This window comes from Planococcus citri, chromosome 1, assembly GCF_950023065.1.
Source record: "Planococcus citri chromosome 1, ihPlaCitr1.1, whole genome shotgun sequence".
In the NCBI taxonomy this organism is placed as follows: Eukaryota; Metazoa; Arthropoda; class Insecta; order Hemiptera; family Pseudococcidae; genus Planococcus; species Planococcus citri.
Genome location: NC_088677.1, coordinates 76244591 through 76269902, shown reverse-complemented (window position 1 = coordinate 76269902; position 25312 = coordinate 76244591). Strand labels below are relative to the sequence as shown.

Here is a 25312-nt window from a genome sequence, read left to right as displayed (position 1 = left end):
CTTCGAGTCTGTCTCGGTCGTTTCACGTATATTTTACGTAAACCTTTACCTGTATGGATAGGTACGTAGATACACTTGTTGTAAAATTAAATACTATAAAGCTGAGGAAAATGACGTTCAAATTTTTCTCGTTTCGTTCGTCATATTTTTTTGTTTCTTCTTTCAGTTCGTTATACTAAAATGTTTTCTTTGTGTGCGAATGTGTGTGTTAACGCTGTTAGTTTATTTTTTCCTTTTTCACTTCCTCTGCAGTTCGTTTTGCAGGCTTAACCCCTTTAAAGTGTGCCAGCCACGTTATCGGATCGCTTTGATGTTCGTGCTCCCTTTTGGATTTGCTAACGATAGCGTAAAATTTCCCAAGTTTTGTTTAAATCGCACGCTTATGCCTGTACGACTACCACTGGCTGGATGTGGATGTGGTTCTGGGCTTCTCTATTTCTCGCAGTATTTTTACGTCGTCGTCGTCGGTCGTGTTGTAAAATACTCGTAATTGATAAATGTTATTCATCGCTTTAGGTAAGGTGTACGATGGTGTTTTCAACCCCAGTTGGGAAGGAAATGAGCGAATTGGAAGTAATCGCGAGTACGTGGTGGAAATTGGTGTGATTATATTTTTAGTAAGCGGTGGAACACATGTTTGTACATTTAAAGATGAGATAGCGTTTTTGTGTGGTTTTGGAAATTTTCGATTTCTATCAAAGAAGTTGGATTTCTCATATATTTTTTTGAATCTATATTTTCTCTGTTTCATTTTGGAAACCTGGAAAAAATCATCGTGTTACATGGTTGCTAATAAGGAAATCTTTACAGCCCATCGATTCTGATTGTAGGTACTAAAATTTGGATCATTGAAAGAGCATGCCACCTACATTACAGAATCAAATTTTGACCTGCTCGAGTTGATTTTTTGATTTTTGCCAAATTTTTTGAAATTGCCAATCCATTTTTTTTCCAAAAAAAAAACTTTTGAAGTTGGCCTCCGAGATCGATCGAGTACGTTTTCGAGCTGATTTGGAGCTTCTTGTAAAAGTTGACCCATCTCCAGTACATTAGAATTCACCTTCAAAATTAATCCCTCAAATCGATTGAGACCTCTCTCGAGTTGATCTGGAGTCCAGGGTTGTTGATTATTAGGATCAAAATGTCATGATTTGATTCGTGATTCGAATCATTTTTTGAACTGCGATTCGTGATTCATAATTTATGAACAATGAATCAAATTCACGAATCAATTTTTTTTGCAGCTCGTTTTCTTCATTTTAGACATCAATTAAAATTTTTGCAACATTTTTATTCTAATTTTGTGATACTTTATCGACTTTGAGTGATATTTCGAGCAATTATTGCCAATTTTACATAAATTTTTGGCCATTTTCAATTATTTGTATGGTTATTTTTTCGCTCATTTTACAGTTTCCATAATTTTTAACAAGTTTTTTTCTACTTTGATAATATTTGATCAATTTCACTAATAATTTTCAAAAATTTACGCAATTTTTTTAAATAAGTTGTCCCAACCCAGTTGGATTCTGCAAAAAAAATTTAATGCCCCAAAACACAGCATTTTATTACCTTTTTTTTGAAAGAAACTTTGATGACCATTGTGACTAAATTGAAATAAAACCGGGTCAATTGTGAAAGGAGCTTTGATTTTTGAAAAAAATCAATTTAAGAATTTTTGGAATTTTTGTTGAAATTTAAGAACTTGTACTTGTTATGTACAGCATCGAAATTTCCAGCAGAACAAATTTTCATTTTGAAAGACTACAATGATTACCATGTTTCTGGACGTTTTTCATCGAATTTTCAAAATTGCAGTTTGGAAGTCTGGTTTAAGTATGTATCATTGGGATGTTTAGGGTTCGTAGTAAGAGTACACAACACCATCAGAAAAAAATTAGATATTTATTGCAATTTATTGCAATTTTAGAAAAGATTGTAATTATGTAAGTATCTCAAAAAAAATTTATGAAAAAAAACAGGGCCGACGAGAGGGGGGAGGAGGGACAGTTTGCCCCGGGCCTGCTCTTTATGGAGGACCCGGCAAAAGAAGGGCATGTAACAATACCGGTGCCAGGATTTTTCCTTGGAGGGGGATAATTGGGTCAGAACCAAACAATTTTGCCGTCTAATTTTTTTTGGGGGGGGGGGGTAAAATTTAGCTTCTCGGAGAGCAGAAATCAAATAAATACAGTGGCATAGTCAGAATTTCCTCAAGGAGGAGGCAAAACCAGATTTTTAGGCATGAAAAATCGAAATTAGGAGTCATTTTCTGGAAACCTATCATGATGTGTGGTAATTATATTATGAAAATGAAGGTAAAATTACTGCTCGAGCGAAGCGATAGCGAAAATTTTTTGAAAAAATGGGTCCGAACAACAAAAAAAAACGTTCACTTTTGCATGTTTCATTTCAAATTTTCGTTCGCAAGGGAGGACAATGGCCCCCTTCACTCCCTGGCCACGCCACTGAATAAATATGTCATTTATTTATTTAATTTTTAAAAAGGAGGGACCTCAGTGACTGAAATTCGCCTGCAAAGTATTATTCAAAGTAAATCGTGTACGAATATACCTATAATGTGGGCTTGAGAAGAAAAAAAGGCTTCTTCTTCTCAAAAAAGATGAAAAAAAAATGAACATCGGTTTGTAATCGGCATCCATCTCAGTGAAACAAGAACGCAAAAATGCTTGAAAAATTACCACTTTATAGCATACATTTTTTTCCCAAAAAACTGGCCTCCCCCCCCCCTTAAAACCGTCACTGGCATGTAATGAAAAAAACCTGTTGTTTTACTTCTTAAAATACAAATCGAAAGCTTTTGCTCTCGTTTCGTTCGGGCTTGTTTTCTTTTTCGAAGTTTACTCACTTGGGCCTGTTCTCTTTTATTTTTCAAAATAGTTAACATCCTAAAAAAATCTTTACAATTCTAAACTTTTTAAATCCGAAAAATAAACTCCTTGCATTCGGGCCAATTTGTTTATTATTTTATAATTCAAAAAAAAAAATCACATTTGGGACCCCAAAAATCTAAAACAGAAAATGAAAATGTTTATAAATCATATGAATATGACATCAATTGGAAAAATTGTTATTTTTTTTCTCTATATCAGTCAACAAATTTTTGATCGAACCTCCCCCTCCTCCCCTCCCTCTCTCCTGAAAACACTTCATATAGTTTTGTCCTTAGAAATGGGCCACATTTTATTTGCCCCGGGGTCTGCATTGGCTCTTGAGGGCTGGGAGAAGATCCATCTTTAATCTTTTTCAAATTACTGGAAATTGTTTCTATAAATTTTCATGAAATGTAGGTAATCATCTAATCAATAATTATACGGTTTGAAAATATTGTATCACTTTCTTTTCCATTTTGAACAAAATAAAAAAAGGTGAGAAAAAAAATGAAGTGAATAAATTGATCATTTTTTTCCAAGTTTTACCGAAAAGGTTTATTTTTCATCAAAGAAAGAAAAAAAGTGAAGTCATTTTTTAACGCAGACATAGCGAAAAAGAATGAAGTACCACCCTTTTAGCTTTTTATTTTCTTTTGAAATTTCACCAAAGGCGAATTAACTTATTGAGATTTCACATTTCGCTTGATTGACTCTTTTAACGTGTAAAAGAGATTGTATCGGATCGTAGAGTAAATTAAATTAGTTCACAGTTGAATTGGAAAAGGATTTCGACACTTGAATATTCGAACGTACCTTACAACTAATCGATGGTTTATGTAGTTAATTACAAAACACAGTTTGCTACTTTATGGAAAAAAGTGGCGTTTGCTTTCATACTAACCGTGCATATAGAAGCTCGAAATTTACATATGAAAATTGATGAAAAAATTTAATTCAAGTCGAAATGATTGTTGAAGTTTTTGAAAATTCTCACATATAAATGCTTGGTCTTCTTTAGTTTTTTTTCTTATATCGTGGATCAAGTAGTTAATTTTTGTGTTGGTGTTTCTAATCAGCTTTATTTGAAAAACGCTTTGTTATTCACGCCTACATTTCTCCAAAAAGTCGAGTCCATGGGTCAATTTCAGTATTAAGTACATTAGTAGGCCCCCATATTTACTCAAAAAAGGCGATGGAGTAATTTTTTGGACACTCATCGAACGTGGGACCGAATTGTAATTATCGACCGTTGCTTATTAACATCTTACTTAATAAGGATTACGACGTTGATTGTCTGGTTATTTTCTCGTAATTACGTTTTTAAAATGCAATAAGTCTAATAAAATGAACGATTAGATGGACATAGCGAATACAGAATTTTTTCAATGCACATCGATTAATATTACTATACATGTGCTATGCAGTATGTCCATCGAAAGAAATGTAGCTTCTTTAATGGATTGCTGACTTTCGTCAATTTTTCTAGCGACGTTTCGTATAGTAGGTATTCACGATCATATTATAGGACACAATGATTAGAGGAATGTGTGTAGGATGATATGCACGTTTTCCGTGTACATGGAAATGGAAACAAATACGCTAAAATTCTATATCACCCCCCTCATATCTAGTCTAGACATTATCTTTTTAATCTTGAATAGTGTTAATGTGTAGACTCGGCGATTAATTAATGAGCGAACGCGAACTATTAAAACCAGGAGTAACCTACTATGTGGACTCGGCAGATATCCGGATTCTTGAATGGGATAGTCGAACATTGTTTTAAATTTGTCTGGTTTTCATTTTTTTTTTTTCGCTGCATGAATTTAAGCGTGATTTTTTTTTCTGACGTATTCTGCGTATTATGTACACGCGCGCCGGAAAAATGAGAGATTTTGTGTGGAGGAGGAAGGGAGGGAGGGAGTGAAAAAAATGTAATTTTCGTCTTGACATTCAAATCGACTGAAAGACGCTCATTTCAAGAATGTGGAGCAGAAAATGAAAGAGAAGGAGATGAAGAGTAAGCTGGATGATGATCTTTAGCACATTAAAAATCGAATTTTAAATACGAAGACGTTCAAAGTGTGATATTGTAATTTTCGAGGTGGCTGAAGTTGTTTTAGAATTGGACTATCGGCCCCAAATTATTGAGCCACGACTCTAAGAGACAGATAAACTTGTCAAAATCTGAAATCATCAATGTTGAAATCGATATAAAGGTTTTTGAAGTCACTGAATCAGTCGTCAATGTTGAATTTCTCCCTTCACTCCGAACTGAGCCTCGAAGAGGGAGGGAGGAAGAGATTTATGTTTTCTAAATTCGAAATTCTTCATTATTGGGTGATAATTTTTTTTTTTAAAGAATCCTGAATCCATTTTTAAGAACGGATCTTATTCTAGACTTCAAATTGTGATTTGGGTGGCTGGGAGGGGGTGGGGGGAGGTGGTGAAGAAATAATTGATTTTAAAAATTTTGTTGCAATTTTAGTCAAAGTCGAAATCTTAATTTTTTCAAAATAAAAAACGCTTGATTTGATGTTGTAACCCAAAATTTAGATAACATTTGCATCCTTGCATCCTTTGAGAGCAGAAACTTGTTTTCTTCCCTGCTTCAAAGTGAACTTTCAAAGAAGTGATTTGCGTCACGTTGAAAAAGTAGCTACCTACGATAAAAATTCTCAAAAGTTTGAAAGTGTCCTGCCAAAAGATTTGTTCTTTCATTTTTTAAATTTTGTTAAACACATTGATAGGAAGATTTTTTCGTTCCTACTCGAACAATTCGTTTATGATTTTCAGCATATAACACTCCGTTCCTCATTTCCCTCTTCCACTCGCGACATTTTTTTCAAAATTGGTCAAACAGTTTCAGAGAAATTCAATTTTAAAGTAGGCTTATTTGAAGACTGATGAACAATTGAACAATTTTTTATAATCATTAAAGTTTCTATACTTACTGAAAATAACTCGATATTTAACGTTGAAAAAAATGCATGTCAAAAAAATTGCAAAAAATGTGTGTAACTTTTTTCTGAACCAAAAAGCGAAAAATTCAACAATTTTTAGCCTTCAAAATTATTAAGAAGTTTGAGTCCTAATTTTACCTCACAACGAGCTTTCTAGAGACATCGCAGGGATTTTCGAGGGGGCTTTTAAAAGGCATTCTTTGTTTTTCTCCACCAAAAAAAAATTTCTCAAAATTCATCATTAGACGCTTTTTGGAATGAAATTTCCCCCTCTTGATACCCCTAAAATCGTATGAAAAATCATTGGGGGGGAATGCAATATTGTTGTAATGTGTTTTCATCTCAGATTTCTCGTAACTTTTCAACTATTTTAATGAATTGTGATAAATTTTTAATTCTTTGAAGTTTATTCAGTAGTAAAAAGTGAGGAGGGGGGAGTGTGAGGTGCCAAAAGTTCCAAATTGACATTAAAAATAACGAAAACTGGATTTTGAAGCCCTCCCACCCCAAACTTGATTCTCGTGGGTCCAAAATTCAACGTGACTGGTTAAGACCACGTGTTTTTGTATAACAGGCAGTCGTCTTGGTCAGCACGAGTTGCTTAGGTATAGCTAATTTTTTTGATCTGAATTTTTTCTAGATGAGGTACTCGTACATTATGTATAGTTTGAAATTGTTTTTTTTTTAATGTAAAAAAGGTTGCTTATTTCACTAGTAAATTTTTTTAATGCGTAAGGAACAAAGTTTTGAGAACTGAGTACACTTTCCTGTGAAATTCAAACAGGAGTTTGAGTGAATGGATTTTCGTAATTCTATGAATGATCCCTTTCGACTGCTGGCTGATCTTGGGAATAAAAATGAGAATTCGATTAATGAATTTTCCCAAGATGACAAGGGATGAAAGTTTTGCCAGGTGTGTTATACAGTTTCATGAGGTTCGTATTCACTTGAAATTTACACCTACGAATATTCATTTTCTATATGAAAAAAAATCGAAAATCTGTTGCATTTTTATCAGTTCAATATCTCAAACCATAAAATATGGCATTTACTTTGAAAAATGTCAAAAATGAGGGAAGGTATAACAATTCATTCTGCTTTGTAAAGTAATGCGAATCTTTCGATCATTAAATTGCACTATTGTGAACTAGGTAGTCAACCTTTCAGTGGCCCCAAATTTGAAAATTTTCCAAAAAAGTGAGTCATAGGCGACCTCTCGTCTTCATGAAGGGATTTTTCTCAAATTTTCGTTTCACTTTAGTTTCGACTTACGAGTGTAACGTATCGATTTCCAAATTTTGGACCGAAAGTATTCGATTGGTCACTAAGATGACTTAAAGCATGCACAATGGTCAAAAGGCACTCGAAACTCGAACTACACATATCTCATTTCCTTCGATGGTGAAAAAAACTCACCAAAGTAAAAAATTATGATGAGAAAAAAGAAACAAGAAAGAGAGACAGTTTTAAACACATGCGTGAGAAAAATAAATACATCTTACCCCGCTTCGAAAAACTGAAGAGAACACAAATACACAACCATTATAGTATAGATTGGCCGTCGCATGTCTCGTTATAATCTGTTTAATTTCGACTTGTCCATTCAAGTCCGAGAGCAATCCTCATCGTAGCGAAAAAATTTCGCGATTATGGACGGCGTTGTTGACCGAATCGTCCACTTGGAATGAGCAACGAAGAATCCTGCTGGTCGCGCGAAAATCCCGGCAGAAGAATTACGTCGGCCACTTTCGTGATAAAAATTGACGACGAAAAAGAAGCACATGCGGAGTAAACTCGCGAACTATAGACGACGAACTACAGCGAAAAATAACAAAATTTCGTCTTAAAAATTGCCTCGAATTTTGGCAAATTCGCACATTCCGAATCTCGAACAAGTTATACTTTCGGCACTGGACGTAGCCCTATTGGCTTTTCTTGCGTAATGACCTTTCGATCGGCGGGTGACTTATTGGTGCGTTTTAGTGGCGCGGACGATGAAGGCGAAAAAAAAAATGGTATATATGTATATGATGTGAAGCTGACATCCAAATCGAGTCGAGATGACATGAGAATGAGATTGGGGCTCATAGCGCGTTGCCCGGGAGAGAGGTCCGCGCGGCGCGCGTGCTGTGTAACGCATACAAGACCGACAAAGGACCCCGCCCAACGCCCCTTTTCTCACGCCGGGCTTCAGCGAGATGAGAGGCCAGGGACGGGCATCTTTTGGTGTGTACCATACGTACCTTCCGCGCGACCCGCGACCTCCTCGACGACGACGCTTTCACTCAGCGCCAAATTATTCGCCGCTCGCCAACCCCGGTCGCTTTGTGAACGGTTTTTCCTTTTTACTGAATTTTCTCCGGTACACCCTCGCACACCCTGCTGCTCGTTCACCCCCTTATAGTTGTGCAAGAGGCACACAGAAACGCAGGCAGAGATGCTGTATACGGTACGGAATTCGCGATTCGAATTGTGACGTCATCTGAGAGCGCAGGGTAGAATGGGAAAGACCCAGTTGGAGCATTCGATACGCTTACAAGGTGGTCTGAAATTCCTCTATATGATCGACGTGCTGCAGCGCCTCCTCCCCCGCCTCGCCGCCGCCGCACCGCGAGCTGCCGTCCCCTGGCTCATATTTATGTTGCGTTCGTTTTGTGTGGTGCGTTGCGGACGGCCATTTACCAAAAATTAAACTATAAATTTTCGAAAACCGAACCCGAACCGGCTTCAATTTTTCATAATATTCGGCGTCGTGACCGGCACCGGCGTGTTCTCCTTGATTAGCTTTGGCACGATACAGTCGCTCGCGAGACCGTGTGCAACGTATGCGAGATGCCAGATGCAAGATGTACCCTACCTTACTTAGGTACCTACTCGTCTATATAATGTAAATAGATGTTGAAATATCATTCTCGGTATAGCCGAGTACGAAAAGTACCCAAAGGCTGAAAGTGTGACGAAAATGGTATTTTGCGAAGGGGTTGTCGAACTGTCGAGAGGAAGTCGTAAATAAGGGCAAACATTTTTTGGGTTTGTTTGTACTATAGTTTCAAAAATGTTCGGTTTCGTAAGTTTTTTGGGTCTCCAGTTTCTTCGAAATGATTGAGTTTTCTGTAATGAAGTTCATTTGTGACGATCAGAGATTAACTGGCAGAATGTTTCAAAGGCTTTCCTGTAGTCCTGAAATTGATGAAAAAGTCACACGCCTTATAAAGTGGCACGATGAAGTGAAAAAGTGCTGAAAAAATCTTGCATTTGGCTCAAAACAACAGTATTTTTCCTCATTTTTTTTTTTGTTTAAAATGTGAAAAAAGGTCAAGTTGGATGCTGGAAATATTTCCAGGTGTTCATTATCTAGAAAACTTTGGAAAACCAGAAAAAGTTGGGAATTTGACCTTTTAAGAAAAGTTATGGCTATGTCAGGGAAATATGAAATTTTCAATCCAAAATCAGCGAATTTTATCTGTTGGTATAGAAGTTCAGCAAGCCCTCACTTAACCCCAATTATACCTAGGAAGCTGATTTTTAAAAATAGAAAGCCCTCCACAAGTACTTGATGCGAAAAATATAGTGGAATTGAAAATTTGAATTCAAGGGCGCCAAATTTGAGAGGAGGGGGGCTAAATTCAACATAGGAATTTTTTGGAAAAATGTTTTATTTTAAATCTCATTTTGAACCGAATCTCAAAATTTGAACTGATTGGGTCTCATACAGGGGAAGATATGCCCTAAAAATCAAATTTTTGACGCTTTTGGGCCTTACAGGTAATTCTGTAAAAGTTTGGATTTTATTCCATTTTTTGTAAAAAAAAAAAAACAAACAACTTACTTTTGAATTTTTATCTACAATTTGCCACGTAGACCAATCTCACTACAGTGAGGAGGGGGAAGTACAAAATTAAAAAATCAACAAAGATGATGACTCCTATTTTAAGAATGCCTATTTGTCAATCCCTCTTGATGACATTTTTTTATAGGTTTTTGTTTATACTCGTACCCATCAATCTAATCCGAATTTTTAAGTATTTGCAAAATTTGATTTTTTATCTCCTCTTTGGAGCCCAATTTGGGATTTTGGATCAAATGATCTCCAAAAATGAATTCTGCACATTCTAAATCCCAGATTTTGAATTTTGATACCCACATATTTCATTGTTTTGAAAATTTGAAATTTTGTGCTTCCTCCTCGGAGCCCATTTTGGAGCTGTACCCAAAATGGTTTTCAAAAATGAATTCTGCACCCTTAAAAGTCCAGATTTTTTACACCCATATTATATTTTTCAACAATTGTTCATTCATCTTACACTTTCGTTTAAAGCTCATTTTTTGGCGGGAAGGGAGAAGAGGGGATAGAGAGGGGGGTGTCAGATAATTTTGTGCTTCCTGTTTGGAGACCATTTCGGGGTTGGAGTCAAATGGTCTTCAAAAATGAATTCTTAGCCCTTCAAAGCTCAGATTTTGATATCCATATTGTGATATTTTTGGTTTTGGAGTCAAATGCATGATCATCAAAAATCTGATCGGAGCCACTTTTACTCCGTCGTGATTGTACTCGGTTACTTTTTAAGTAACCAAGTTACTAAAGTTACTAATAGTAACTTTTGGTTACTTTTCAAAAATTTTGGTTACTAAAAGTTACTTTTTCTGAGTTTTTTCACAAATTTCCTTTTTTTCTTCAAAATTTTGCTTAGAACCCTTTTCTTTTCATCAAAAATAATGCTGTTTTACCTCTCAAGAATTGTCAAAAGCTTTTGCCCTCGCTTTGCTCGGGCTTCTACTCATATTTCTATGAATATGATAAGCTCCTGGAAACTAAAAATTTTGAAGCCTTAAGAAAATGACTTTTTACTTACATCTTAAGGAATGACTTTGTTTTACGTCTCATATTATCAATTTTCGCAGCTTTCGCCCTCGCTTCGCTCGGGCAGCTTTGAATACTTCTGCTGAAATTTTCAAACATTTCCTAGGATTGAATAATCAACTCGACAAATTCCAAAAACATGATCCAATTAATAAAAAAATTCAGATAAATTTTTTATTTGGCATTTTATCTGACTAATTATTTGGAAAAATCTTGTGTTGGGGAGGGGGGAGGGGGTCAGAAGTAAAAAGTTGGGGAAATCTAGCGTGAAAAGTTGTGAGAATTTCGCCTCCGCTCTCCCCCCCCCCCACTACACATCGCTTCATCACACCTCTGAAAATAAAATGTAATGTTTTGTACGGATTAAAGTTTTTCGGTCACCTCACCTATATTTTTCACATTGAAAATTTTTTTGTCACTTTTTTAGATACTTTTTGGTTACTTTTTCCAGCTTTTTTGGTTACTAAAGTTACTTTTTTTGAGAAAAATTTGAGTAAATCCCTGCGGCGGTCGTTTTGATTCAATGTTCAAGATGTCGTAATGGTTTATAAAGAGGGAATGGTAGGAGGGGGGTAGGAAGGAGTAATGAAAAAATTAAGGAAGTTCTGCAAACTTATAGAGTGGTCAATAATCCGTGGTTTTTTTTTTTTTTTTTTGCAAAACTTACAAATACGATTTTTGAACACTGATTCTCATATTTTTACCCCTCCCCCACCCTTCCTGACCGTCGTAGAAAAAGTACTTGAGATTTTGCATCCTTTTTTCAGGTTTATCTTCACCCCTCCTCCTCTTCCACGTCCTCTCAACATTGTTAGAGTATTTTCAAAACTTTTTTCTCAAGTTGTTTCTCGAGATGAGATCAACCATTTTCTTGGGAATTCTACCAGGTTTTTACAAAAACTGAGACTTTATACTCACAAGGGAACTACCTGAACCGGCAGAAACGAAAATGAACGAATCAAAGCTAGATCGAAAGGAGACCACCTCAGGACCTCAAATCCAAAATTCCAAGTGCTAAAGTTGATTTCTCGATTTTTGGTGAATTTTTAAAAATTGAAAAATCCGAAAAATTATCAATTAATACCAAAAATAGAAAATATTGATGAAAAATGGAATTTTCTCGGGAAGTGGCTCAGATGGTGTCCCTAACTCATTTACGACTATCGAAATTCGTAAAACCTCAATTCCAGTCGTTCTGGAGCTTCCAGTGATTTTTTATCATTTCTCCAGAAACTTTAAATTGCTGTGGAATGGCTAAAAATCAACTTTAGCACAAATAACTTTATTTCGGGCCTATGTGGGTTGCCTTTAACCATTTTTTGCGGTTGTCGCGAAAATCGGCGTCTGCCGGTTCAGATGTGTATTTTTGACATCTGGAAAAAATGACAAAATTTGAAAATGTTAAATATTCCATCTTTTGCGATGCTACCTATCCGAAATCGAACTCTGATCTATTTTTGACGTTCCGAATAGGTGATACCTCCATTTCGACCATTCTGGAGCTTCCAGCGATTTTTTATCATTTCTCCAGAAATTTAAATTGCTGTGGAATGGCTAAAAATCAACTTTAGCACAAATAACTTTATTTGGGGCCTATGTGGGTTGCCTTTAACCATTTTTTGCGGTTGTCGCGAAAATCGGCGTCTGCCGGTTCAGATGTGTATTTTTGACCGCTGGAAAAAATGACAAAATTTGAAAATTTTAATGGATGCTCCAGAATGGTTGAAATGGAGGTTTTGTCTATTCGGAACGTCGAAAATCAGTCAGAGCTCGATTTCGGATAGGTAGGATCGTAAAAGATGGAATATTTGACATTTTCAAATTTTGTCATTTTTTCCCGTAGTCAAAAATACACATCTGAACCGGCAGACGCCGATTTTCGCGACACCCGCAAAAAATGGTTAAAGGCAACCCACATATGCCCCAAATAAAATTATTTGTGCTAAAGTTGATTTTTAGCCGTTCCACAGCAATTTCAAGATTCTGGAGAAATGATGAAAAATTGCTGGAGGCTCCAGAACAACTGGAATTGAGGTTTTACGAATTTCGATAGTCGTAAATGAGTTAGGGACACCATCTAAGCCACTTCCCGAGAAAATTCCATTTTTCATCAATATTTTCTATTTTTGGTATAATTGATAATTTTTCGGATTTTTCAATTTTCAAAAATTCACCAAAAATCGAGAAATCAACTTTAGCACTTGAAATTTTGGATTTGGGGTCCTGAGGTGGTCTCCTTTCGATCTAGCTTTGATTCGTTCATTTTCGTTTCTGCCGGTTCAGGTAGTTCCCTTGTCAGTCTTTTGGCACTCAAATCGAGTTTTGTCACTTTTGATGCAATAATTTATAAAAAATAATGGGAATTTCGAGTCAAATGCAGAAAGAACTGTACTGCTTTATTGCAAAACTTGTGAAAAAGACCTTTTTGACAATGACTTAAATTCTTGCTTTTTCCATTTAAAATTTTTTTTTTTAATCAAACTTTGAAGTTTTATATTCAAGTATTCAGTTTTTTTTTCACAATTGATTTTTTTTGCAATTTTCACAATTTTTTTCAAAGAAAATTTTTCTTTTGAGAAACGTTTGACTCCCCCCCCCCCGTTCTGCCTCTTTGCACCGGTTATCGTTCCTGTTCCGTTCCGGAGCTCTGATTCGTCTAATTTTTCCTAATTATTCTTCGAAATTCAGGTGAAATATTGCAAAATCAGATATTATTTACCTATACCTACTCTGCGTACTTGAAATGGATTAATTTTTTTGATACCAAAATGTCAGAAATTGGTAATTCGTTTTCAAAATTTTGTTGTTTAAACATCCACTTCTGTAAAAAAGGGTTGTCGTGATTTATGAAAAAAAATTGTCGTGCACGTGCTAACCCATCAATTATCCGTTCAATTTTAACAACCTAAATTGTCACGCATATGCCTCTTTTTGTCGTGATAGAGGTTGTCGTTGAAACCTCATGTTTTGCTGTGCGATTATTATTACGTACTCGTATTTCTCATTTTGAATTTCAAAATTTCAATTTTCTTGATTTTACCCCATTTTTAAAAAAAAAAAGTTCTTCAGTTGGATACTTTTTCATTCCTCTGGAGTCATTTAGAAATGTTTTCTGGCTAAGTCCTGCTTTTGCTGAAATTACAAAAAAAAGTCCTGGTTTTTTCTATTCTTTCTATCAAATTTTGCATTTCAGAATTTCAATTTTTTTAATATAATTTTTTTTTTTAGTTTCCTTTAAGAATATAAAAATGTTTCCTCGTATGAATTTTTTGATCATGCTCCTGAAATTGAAACTTTCCTACCAAAAGTTCGGCTTTTGATGTTATCCTGTTTGTGACATCTCGAATAAAGTGACCCTAAAAATAGCAGAAGTCCTACGTTTTTAAAGAAATTATTAAGTATGTGAATATAGACTTGTAGTATTGCGATGTATTATTTTCTTATTTCCTCGTTGAATAAATACGTTGTTTTGAAGTTTCCTCAAATCAAATGGACTTTTAAAACACGAGATGAAAAATACGATCTTCCTTGTCCGCTAATCCTAAAAAATTGTAGACGATCTCTGATGAGTGGTTTCCTGAGACACTCTTCAATTTTTTGCCCAAAATTTTCTGAATTTCTATTACGTTAATCAGTTTGTCCGCATCATTATAGAAAAGTCGCAATTGTTTTATTTTCAATATATTATTGACTTCAAACTGGCGAAGTTGGACAATTTTGAAAAATAGTCATGAATAATTCTGTCTTTCTATTTTGTAGGACGTGAAGTTGTTATTTTTACTGTGTATCGATGCAGCGAGCGATGAAGTTTTATGATTTTATACGATTTAAAATTCTTTTGATTTCCCCTCTCCCTTCACCCCTTCACTTTATTTCCTCCCGAATAAGCAGTGTATATAATGCAACTGTCACGGAAAATTTCTGTTGACCAAACTACCTTGTATGAGGTATAGCTTACTCGTATAAGCGGATTAGCAGTAGCAACCTTGGATATATACGATACGAGTACACTTTAGATATTTTTTGGTGATATGGGTAAATTTTTGCAACATATTCGCGAAGCAATTTTATTGAATTTTTTATAATGTTTGTTCTTACATTGAAATGACTTGAAGAATTCTTATTGCAAAACAACTCAAAGAAATTCCAAAAAATTTCTTAATATGTAAAATAAAATGATTTTAATCTTAAAATTATTATTCATATTTTATGCATTCGACTACGTTTGAAAATTGCAATAAAATTTTCATTTTTACCTCCGGGTCGGGCGTAACTGAAAATTATTATAACTGAATGCTGTTTTCATAATTCGAATGAATTTAACAGAAAATTGTATTTTTAGCGCCAAACAAAAAAAACAACCTTGAGTAGTTCGTGTGAAATACTCAAGTACTATTTTAAAAAGAAAATTGGTCAAATTTTCCGAATAAATGCGAACTTTTCATGGTCAAAAGCATGCCAGAGGGTCCTCCAGGTTTATTACGAGTATCTGTGCCACGCCATTGCTGTTCTTAGAAAAGTCATAAATTTTTTCAATTTTTATTTTTCCAACCTCCTTCTGAACAGGCAATTAAAATGCAGCGTTAAATTTATATCGTGTAGCTCGTTATTTATACGTAGTACTTCGTCCAGCTCTCTTAGTATATCTGGCGTTCGTGTCTCTGTTGTTCGTTGAGTTGATATGTACATATTATTACATGCATATTTAATAATGCAGTTTAAAATATTATGATATCGTGTTTAGATAATACGATAGTGTGGGGTAATTAAACGATCGAGCGATTAATTATAAATTTTTACTATCGATACCTCCGTATCGCCAGACCTGTCATGACGGGAAATAAATATCTCCAAGCGTGGAAAACCTCCAAAAAAGTACCGGTTATACGTTGGAAATTTTTTTCGTATCCGATCGATTTTATTTTTGTCGATTTTTATATCTCAATTAATGTCGTAAATATTTTTAATGTTGTAGTGTGTTTTTTTTTTTAGAATTTTTATTGGTATTTTTTTCCCCGTTGGAAATCGGTTGAGAAATGTGTTACTCGAGTTAATTTTTTAACTCAGGATTATTCAGAAGGATTTTTACCGGATATTATGAAAAATTGTGATTAATTTTTTACCAACTTTGATGATGTATTACAATTTTTTGGATTTTTTCGCATTTTGGGAAGCTCCATACAAGAGGACTAATATTGTTCGAGGACCGGGGGAGGAGTAGGCTTCTTGCTCAAGATGGAGCTTTTCAGAAACATCCTTGTGCAAAAATGAAACATTTAGGTGCTGAAGGAGTTTTTTTTTTGCAAGAAGGAGGTCGTTTAGAAGAGTTCTGGCACAGAAGTAATTTTTTCAAAGGATTTCATCATTTTTTCAAGTGGGGGGGGGGAGGCGGACCTTTTTTTGGATTTGGAGAAAACAAAGAAATATAAAAATTATTTTATTACCTTCTCGATGGGGGGGGGGGGGGACACAAAAAAACCGAAACTTCAAAATGAGACTCATCCTAATCATTCAAGTAGAAAAGTGGAAAATTTTACAAACCTACTTTCATGCATGAAAATATCTCAAAAAATTCTTATAAGTGAAGAGTGATATTCCAAAACTCGCTTTGTCCATTTTTATCAAAGTTGGGTTTTCAGTGGTACCTGGTAGATGAAGTATTAACTCACATTCCTACATCATCAACCTACCAAAATGAGGTGTTTAACTCACCTAAATAGCCAATTCACTAAAAATTAAAAAAAAAATAATGTTCCAAAACGCGCTTTGTCCATTTTTATTGAAATTTTTTTCAGCAGTATTTAGTGGATGAAATGTATACCTACACTCCTACATCATAAATCCACCCAAATAAAGTGCTAAACTTGCCTAAAAAGCCAATTTACCCATTTAAAGGGAAACTGTTTTTCCTCTCTCCTGAAAAGTTGTGAAAATGGACAAAGCGAGTTTTGGAATATCACTCTTCAAGTATTTAGAATTTTAAAAATCCCACCCTGATGATTTGTTGTAATTTTTTTGAGAGAGGGGCTGTTGAAGAAAAATGATATTAAAAAAAAATATTAGAAAAAGCAGCTAAAATTTGGAAATTTAGAATTTTTGAGAGCAGTAGGCACCCTGTTTGATTATTTTTATAATTTTCTGAACATTTAACATCCCTTCTTCTGCAGCTTGTCTAAAGATCTGGACACCCCAATTAATTGAAGTACATACCTAGTGGTAGGTGGGGGGGGGGTATGGTTATAAAATTCGAATTATTATTATTTCATTAATTTTGATAATTAATCAATTGAAACAATTTTCTAAAAATAGGTACAGGGTGAATCAACAATTGGAAAAATACAGAAAATTCCGATTTTCTCTACGGTAGGTTATCTAGTGCATTTTATTTGGCTGAAAGTTTATTTTCAAATTTTTTTTCATGCAAAAAGTGGATTTTGAAAGATTTTGAACAGTATGTCGTAAGAAACGCAAAAAAGTGTGCTTAAAATATTTTGAAAAATGGTCCAAAACGTTGAAATTACATATGAAAATTTATGTTTTATGGGAAAATATTCAAAAATATGCGCAAACAAATTGAGCTCATTTTACTCAAAATTCTATGATTTGCAAAGATATAAGTATGCCTTCAGAAAGTCCACATAAAACAATATGCAATTAATGCATAAAATATCCCAGCCCTGCTGATGACGCTTGAGAAAATTTAACCACCTCTTTCCTCTTCGCTAATATTTTAGTGTGCAGTTGATATTTTGAAAGGTCTGAAAAATTAGGGAAAATGAGAAAAGTCAAAGGAAAACATTTTTTCGAACCACTAAACACCCTGTTGAATGAAAAAAAAATACTAAAAATGAATTTTCTGATGTTTCAAAAAAAAAAGAAGGGAGCATTTATCTGCAGAGAGTGCTTGAATTCATTTGATAAGCCCTCATATTTTTTTCAAAGATTATCCCACAGTAACTCCTGGCTCTGCTCCCACCCCCCCCGTAAAAAATTAAATTTGATCCACCCTTGTCATTATTTGGCAAATTTTTTCATTGTGCAATCGGAGAATTTTTTTGGAGAAAGGGGTGTAAATTTGCCAAAAAAAAAAGAATTTGACTTCAAGAGAAGTGAAATTAAATTTCAATTTTTCCTAAACATCAGAGTTGGGGTTTTTGACCACTGGAATCCGTTTCGACAAAATAGTGCCAGAAAGGGAGGGAAGGGGTGTCACCCCCTCCCCCTCGACAGAAAAATTTAAGCGAAAAGTTGGGAAGTTGAGAAGAAATTTTGTAAGCTGGTAAAATCGAAGAATTACCAAAAACCGTGGGTTTCAACTTCTTGAATAATAAATTTTCAAAAGTAAAGTAGATCGATAATATGGATATCGTTACCATATGAATCGAACTTGCTGAACATGGATATGAAGTTAGATTTGCAGTTGGACCCTCCTAAGGGTCACGTTGGGGGAAGATTTATCCCATTTTTAAATTAAGTAAAGCTGGAGAATGATCTGTAGATGCTTTTAGTTTCGAGTTTCAGAATCCTTTCCACTCCTACACCTCCCCCCTCCCACATAACCCCATAAAAAGAAGTTTGGCGCAAAAAAAATGAGCTTTTAGTATTCATTCCTCTCTAAAACCTGTCCCAAGATCTAAAGAAATTCCAAAACGTGGGGGTTTAAAAATTTAAGATATGGAGTGCTGATTTTAATTCTGACGATCAGTACGATATCAATGATCATAAACTCAAAATTGAGCCTCTCACAGCCTCAAAGAGGTTCTTGGCTCAAAATTTTAAAAAATGAAATAAGGGTATCGAATCGCAGGTTGGAATTGATTCAATTCCAAAATCAAAATTAAGTTCTCCACAACTAAAGTTAGAAAGTAGAAAAATTGTCTTCTTACATAAAAAATAATATTACTTACTTAATGTTGTTTTACTTGATATTATTTTCATAGGCCAAAATAAGGTTTAAAAAACCTTTAAAAATAACACGAAAAAAATTGCAAATTTTTTATTTCAGCACCAACCTTGCAATAGAACAATTCAATTGTTTGTCAAGTATAAAAGCATCGTTTTCGAACATTTAAAATTATTCAACAGCTCTCCCTTGCAAAATTTGTTCGAACCACATCTGGTTAATTCGCTTGAAAAATACTGGCGTAGGGGGGTGCGGGTCTGGCGTAAAAATTTGGGAAAATCTAGCGAAAAAAAGTTGAGAATATTCTAGTCTCTCCCCTCCCCCCTCCTACGTATTACTTCGTCACGCCTCTGACTTCAAAAAAATTGAAACCACTCGAGTATATTTTTTCAAAATTGAGTTTTATAGAGGCGATTTTTGAAAAAGTACCATCGCCCTACTTCGCTGTAGAAGTCCCTCTTCTTCGAAGACCTCCCCTGTCCATCAGTTTATACTTCAGCAGTATTTAGCATTCCATCTGTCAAATTAAATCTTCTTTGGTGTTCTCATTGTTTTCTCTAGTACCTATTTCACGGTTTAGATTCTGTTTGCTACTTTGATTTTAGTTTTGGGTCCTTCTGCAATTGAATTCTTCTCATCTTCATCTTTACTTTCATTTCATTCATCTGTCTGCTGTGATTAAATTTCTATTACGTTTGAATAATTTGGTTTTGTTCTCTATCTCTACAGTTTTTTTGTTTTTTCTTTGTCCTGGATTTTCTTTTCTTTCTTCTTCTCACTCTCCTCCTTTTTAAGAGCCTGCGATGTTTTTTTTTCTTTCTGTGTACATTGTAGGATGTTAGGATGTATGGATGTGTATATATTCGTATTGAAATATATTTATCAAACATATTAATCAATTATTATTTTGGGTGGAAGATTATGATTGTATTCGTTTAGGTGATAAGTTGAAATATTTTGATGACGTTGAAAGAAAACGATTTCTTTATAAATGGATTTCAATTAATATTTGTGCATTTTTCATCTGTCTAGGTTGATCCAGATCTCGAACATGGAACGGAAAAACATAGTAACGATTGGCGCGAAAAGCCTGCTGGTATATTGATGATTGTCGTCGTCGTGGATCCTCGACTACGCAAAACGATCTCTGCTGCCACGGTTCGTACAATTATTACCAACTCTCTATACGTATTTATTTCTATCTAACTACGTACCTACCTAGTACCTACGTAGCTATTCAATGACCTTTATGGAAGCAACAAGCCATTGCCAGAGGAGCAGCAGGGTGGAGGGGATGAAAAGAAAATCCACGCAACATTATTGGTACGTAACAATGACGAGCTTGGCAACCTTTATTTGGATTTTTCCATTCGACCTGTGCCTGTGCGATTGACAACTGATAAGTTATGCGCATGCAGACAACACGACGGTCGACGGTGTTGCGGATAAAAAAAATCTTTTTCCAAGGTGTGTAATGATGCCTGAATCCTGTTCCTGAGTGATCGATTGATCGATGGCGAGGCGTTCGCGTATATACAAAGTGCAACATTGTATTTTAATTTCCGCGTCGCATTAGATATGCCACTGCGTCGAGCCGCGAAGCTCCTTCCGATGAAATACGTTCACCTTTTTACATTGTGATTGCATGCGATGGACTGGTAAAATGCAATCGTGTCTTGGGAAGTCGATGAACCGTAAGGTGTCCAAGTTTCTTTGTGTTGTTGGCCAGAGATGAGTTCAAAACTATCTATGACTGAGTTCAAGTCAAGTGTGCACTGTGCAGGTACCTCTGGTCTTTGAAAACTGCTGCTGTGTAGACTACGAGTAGCATCGGATTGTTTATGGAAATGATACGAATACTTTACGCGTTCGAGGTGTCTTGTGGACGATGAAGATGGATGGTTTGTCAGCATATTGTGGAATTTTCTCGTCAGCTCGAAAGAGTCTTCGGGATGAGCTTTCGACTAGATGGTTGCGGTCGTGTCAGAAGTGCAGATATTTGTACGAGAAGAAGTCGATGAAAAGTTTATTGATCTGCTGGTAATGGCGAGTTGTAAATTGCGAGCCTTGAAAAGTGCCTCTTTCAAATGGGTATAAATGGTAAATTTGTAATTGTACCAAGATCATTGCCAGTCTTGCCAGTGTGCAGTGAGCTGGTGCAAAAAGTACGGAAAATTGCATCATACGCATCGTCTAGTCGGACATCTGTAAGCGGATATGGCCTCATGACGCGACGAAGTACGAATGCTGCGACTGCTCTTTCGATTGTATCGAATAAATTTGTCTCCTCGCGTGAAAATACGTCTTAGTGTACGTATGTACTTATGTCTGCGTCTATTCATGGTCAGTGGTCTGCGTACTCTGGCATCGTCTCTTCTTCCTATATTCATAGTCTGAAAAAACGTAATTTTTTACGTACGCCGAAATGAAATGAAAACCACATGGCCCCCTGGTGAAGGTCGTTCGTAGAGAGGATGCAATGTAAATGTACTCAATGTGTTTTGTGTTGAGTGAGTATATCGAAGTCAGTCGAGCTTGCTGTTTGGGGTATTCCGGCGCTGGAAATTTTTGCATGTTGACGAGCTCTACGGTGCTTTTCCGATACAAACGCATTTTCATGGTGACTGCTGCGAAGGGCTGTAGATAGCGGCACGAGATTTATTGTGGGTTGAATGCTGGCAAAAGCGAGTTTGAGTTTATGGAGATTTGAGTTTTCCATGTCGAATGGATTTTTTAGACGTATTATTTGGAAATTTCAATTATTTAAATTGAGTTCTCGAAATAATTTTTTGAAAAAATTGAATGGTTTTTGCTCTTACAAATGAGGTGCTTGAAGTGGCGGAAAGATTTTGGGCACGAAGCTGGATTGAAATAGCATGAAATTTAAAAATACCCCATCTGCCAAAATTTTAGGCAATGAAGTTTTTATTTGGCATCAGAGCTAATGAATTAGGGCAAAAAGCAAAAAATCAAAAATCGTACCAAAATCAGGGTATCTGAGAGTTAGTGAAAGTAGTAAAAAAGTAGTGTTTTTTGGCAGTTCTGACAGAACAGTGATTAAAATTATTTTGAAAAATGTAATTTCTAGTTTGAATACGTCTGGAATGCTTTCGTTTACGCTACTGGACTTAAAAATTTTCGAAAAGCTTTTGCCTTAGCTCTGCTCGAGCGCCATTTCTTTCTTTCTTTTTTTTTTTTTTAGATTTCTGGATGTACTTTGAAAATATGGTTTTTGATTCAACTTTCAAAACTATGAAAGAAAGCCAAAAAAAAACCTGATTTTTCTCACGAAAATAACGTCGTTTGTTTTACTTCTCGAATCGCATCGTTTTCCAAAATTTCTGCCTCGTTTTGCTCCGGTAAATTCGCTTTCTTGTTTCAGAATTTTGATTTCTAAAAAATTATTAATCCAATTCGAAAAATATCAGAGCTGAAAAAAATGGAACATTTCACATCGAAAATGATCACGATTAGTTTTTTGAATGAATATTATACCTAAATATTTGAGAGTTTTTGCTCTCGCTTCGCTCGGCCAGTGATTTTCTTTTTGGAAAAAAAGCCTCAATTTCTCGTCAAAAATTGCGAAAAAATATAATTTTTTGCCAATAATTTCCAAAAGGCTCTCCTTCTTGCTAAAATTATTAAAGTTTTGCTTTTTGACAAAAATGCTCCCATTTTAACTAAAAAATCATCACCAAAAATTTCTGAAAAAATATACATTTTTTTTGTCCATAGTTCTTAAAAAGAACTATCTTTTGCTGAGATCGTCAGCCTTGCTTTTTGACAAAAATCCTAGCTTTTTCAAAAATTTCTCAAAGTCTTTTTTTTTTTTTTTGCAGAAAAGTCACTTTTTTAAAACAATTTTTCAAAAGTCTCTCTTGACCCTAAAATTGCCCAAAACAGTCGTTTTTTTGGCAAAAAAAAAAAATTGCGAAAAAGCATAATTTTTTTTGCCAAATAATTATCAAAAAAAGTCCTGCCTTTTTCTGAAATTTGTCAAAGTCTCACTTTTTCCTCGAAATGGACAAAAAATTTTGTTTTTCAAAGATTGACTTAAATTCTGTTTTTCAAATATTGACGAAATTCGTAGTTTTTTTGCAAAAAAAAATCCAAAAAGTCTCGCTTTTTTTCTAGAATTATCCAAAAGTTTTGCTTATTATTGACCTAAATTGTCAAAAACTCTTGAATTATCGACAAAAATTGTGTAAAAGTATTTTTTTTTCAATAATTATTAAAAAAGCCCTAGCTACTTTTTTCTAAAATTTGTCAAAGTCTCGCTTTGCTAAAATTGACAAAAATGTTGACAAAATTTGTTACTTTATTGCTAGAAAATCCAAAAAAACTTACTTGCTACTTCTTTTCAGAATTGTTCAAAAGTCTCGCTTATTGACCTGAAATTGCCAAACTCTCGCATTTTCGATTGAAATTGTGAAAAAGCATCTTTTTTGCCCCTAACTACATGTCTAAAAAGTCCTGCTTTTTGCTAAAAATTGACAAAAATTAGTTTTTCAAAAATTCTGATAAAATTTGTTGTTTTATTGCAAAAAAATCCAAATACTTAGTCTCACTTTTTTTCAAAAAATTTTCAAAAGTCTCGCTTATTGACTTGAAATTGCCAATAACTCACATTTTCAACAAAGATTGTGAAAAAGCATCATTTTTTTTACCAACAGTCATCAAAAAAGTCCTGCTTTTTACTAAAATTTGTCATGTCTAGCTTTTTACTAAAAATTGACAAAAATTTTAGTTTTTCAAAAATTGACAAAATTCGTCGTTGTTTACAAGAAAATCCAAAAAGTCTTCCTTTTTTTCAAGAAATTGGTTGTCCAAAAGTTTCGCTTACCTATTGACCTAAAATTGCCAAAAATTCGAATTTTTGACAAAAGTTCTGAGAAAGTATAATTTTTTTGCCAATAATTATCAAAAAGTTCTTCTTTTTGCTAAAATTTGTCAGTTTTGCTTTTCACAAAAATTGACAAAAACTAGTTTCTCAAAAATAGACAAAATTTGTGGTTTTTTTTGCAATTGATTAAACTTTTAGAGATCAAGTCTGAATTGTAAGAACTTGGAAAAAAATTGACGAATTTGCTGAAATAATGTCGAAAATTCAAAAATAGTTACTCGTAGCATTTCTTTTCTGTTTGTTTGGTATTCCAAACATTGAGTTCACTTGAACAAAAAACATATTCATGATTTAAAACTTTCCTTGAAGAGGAGACTTGACACCCATTTTTTCAAGAACTGTCCAAAAGTCTCGCTTATTGACATTAAATTGCAAAAAACTATCGCATTTTCGACAAAAAAAAATGCAAAAAAGAATCATTTTTTTGGGTAATTCTCAGAAAACGGTAAAATTCGTGTACATGGCAAATTTCTCAACGGTTTTAGCATGAATTTTTTTTTTTTTTTTTTGGTCCATTCAAGAATGACCCCGCACACATTTCACACATGGTATTGAGGTTTTTAGACCATCCTTTCATTGGTGTACATTTGATTTTATACCCCAAATGTCCTTCGACTTGGCTGTCACACATCATGTTTTTGAAAATGAATGTTATAAAGTGTCATGAACTTCATTTTTTTTTGGAAAAATTGACACATTCTCATTATCATAGAACATGAAGGTCTCTTATTGTGCAAATTGCAATTGCAATAAGTCTATAGGAAGCTCACAATTCACATTTGAAAACTGTCACACACTTTTTGCGCGAATTTTCGAGCAATTTTCAATTATTTTTGGTAGCTTCCCAATCCAACATTTTTTTCTGGTGAGTGGCTGCACTGGTTCACTGTTCTCATAGAAATGTTACCCCGCACCGTTCTTTTTAAAAACTACATTACAGCTCGTTCTGATCGTACTTATCTGTGAAGTTTTGATATTTCGCAAAATCTGTGTCCTTCGGCTTGCCTTTTTATTTACCCTGATGAACCCGCCAAAACCAATAATTGAGCACGGGAAGTTATTCTACATGATAAGTACACATTTATTACGTGTTAAAAATCGAATAATGTCCAGTAGGTAAGGCTAGAAACGAAAAAACGTTGAGATTGTCCTTCGGCTTGTCCAGCGCCCATTTGTCCGTCGACTTGGCCAAATTTCAGACAGCTGTACTTTTATCGCGCTAGTCGGCATATTACACGATAATACAAGCAAAATTTTACATTTTCTCCCTCCCCACACTTCACCTCTACCCCTACCAAAAAAATAAGTCCAGATTCGAACTCTGCGGCCTGAAAAACATAAATCGACATATTACACGATAATATAAGCAAAATTTGACATTTTCCCCCTCCCCACGCCTCACCCTCCACCTCTACAAAAAAAATAACTCCAGATTCGAATTCTACGACCTTAAAAACATGTCAATCGACATATTACACATCGATGAGGGTCGAATTCTAATTATCGCCGTTTTAGGGGGGCCGGGGTCCACAGTGGGGGGGATTGAATTGAGGCCAACACTGGAAAAGGGATCTGGGACACATATACAAATGATTCCCACTTGAAATTTTCCAAAAAAATGATTTTCGTTTTTCAAAATTATGCATATCAAAATCGACCCTTTTTCTGAGAATTACCCTTTTACCAATTTGACAAAAATTCTCGTCTGTTAATTTTAAAAAGAAATTCCGAAGAGTCTCACTGTTTCCTTTTTTATCAAAACGCTGCAAAATAATTCAATTTTTTAAA

General features: G+C 34.8%; 1 protein-coding gene across 1 annotated transcript in view; it reads right to left on the bottom strand.

Annotated features, from left to right (window-relative positions):
• The window catches only part of LOC135833195 (protein Wnt-10a-like), a 44299-nt gene extending 36173 nt beyond the window's left edge, over positions 1 to 8126 (bottom strand). Inside the window, exon 1 of the mRNA XM_065346877.1 lies at positions 7360 to 8126. Within this exon, the coding sequence (XP_065202949.1) occupies positions 7360 to 7424 (65 nt within the window). The 5' untranslated portion in view covers positions 7425 to 8126. The remainder of the gene's footprint in view (positions 1 to 7359) is intronic.
• Positions 8127 to 25312: the final 17186 nt, after the last annotated feature.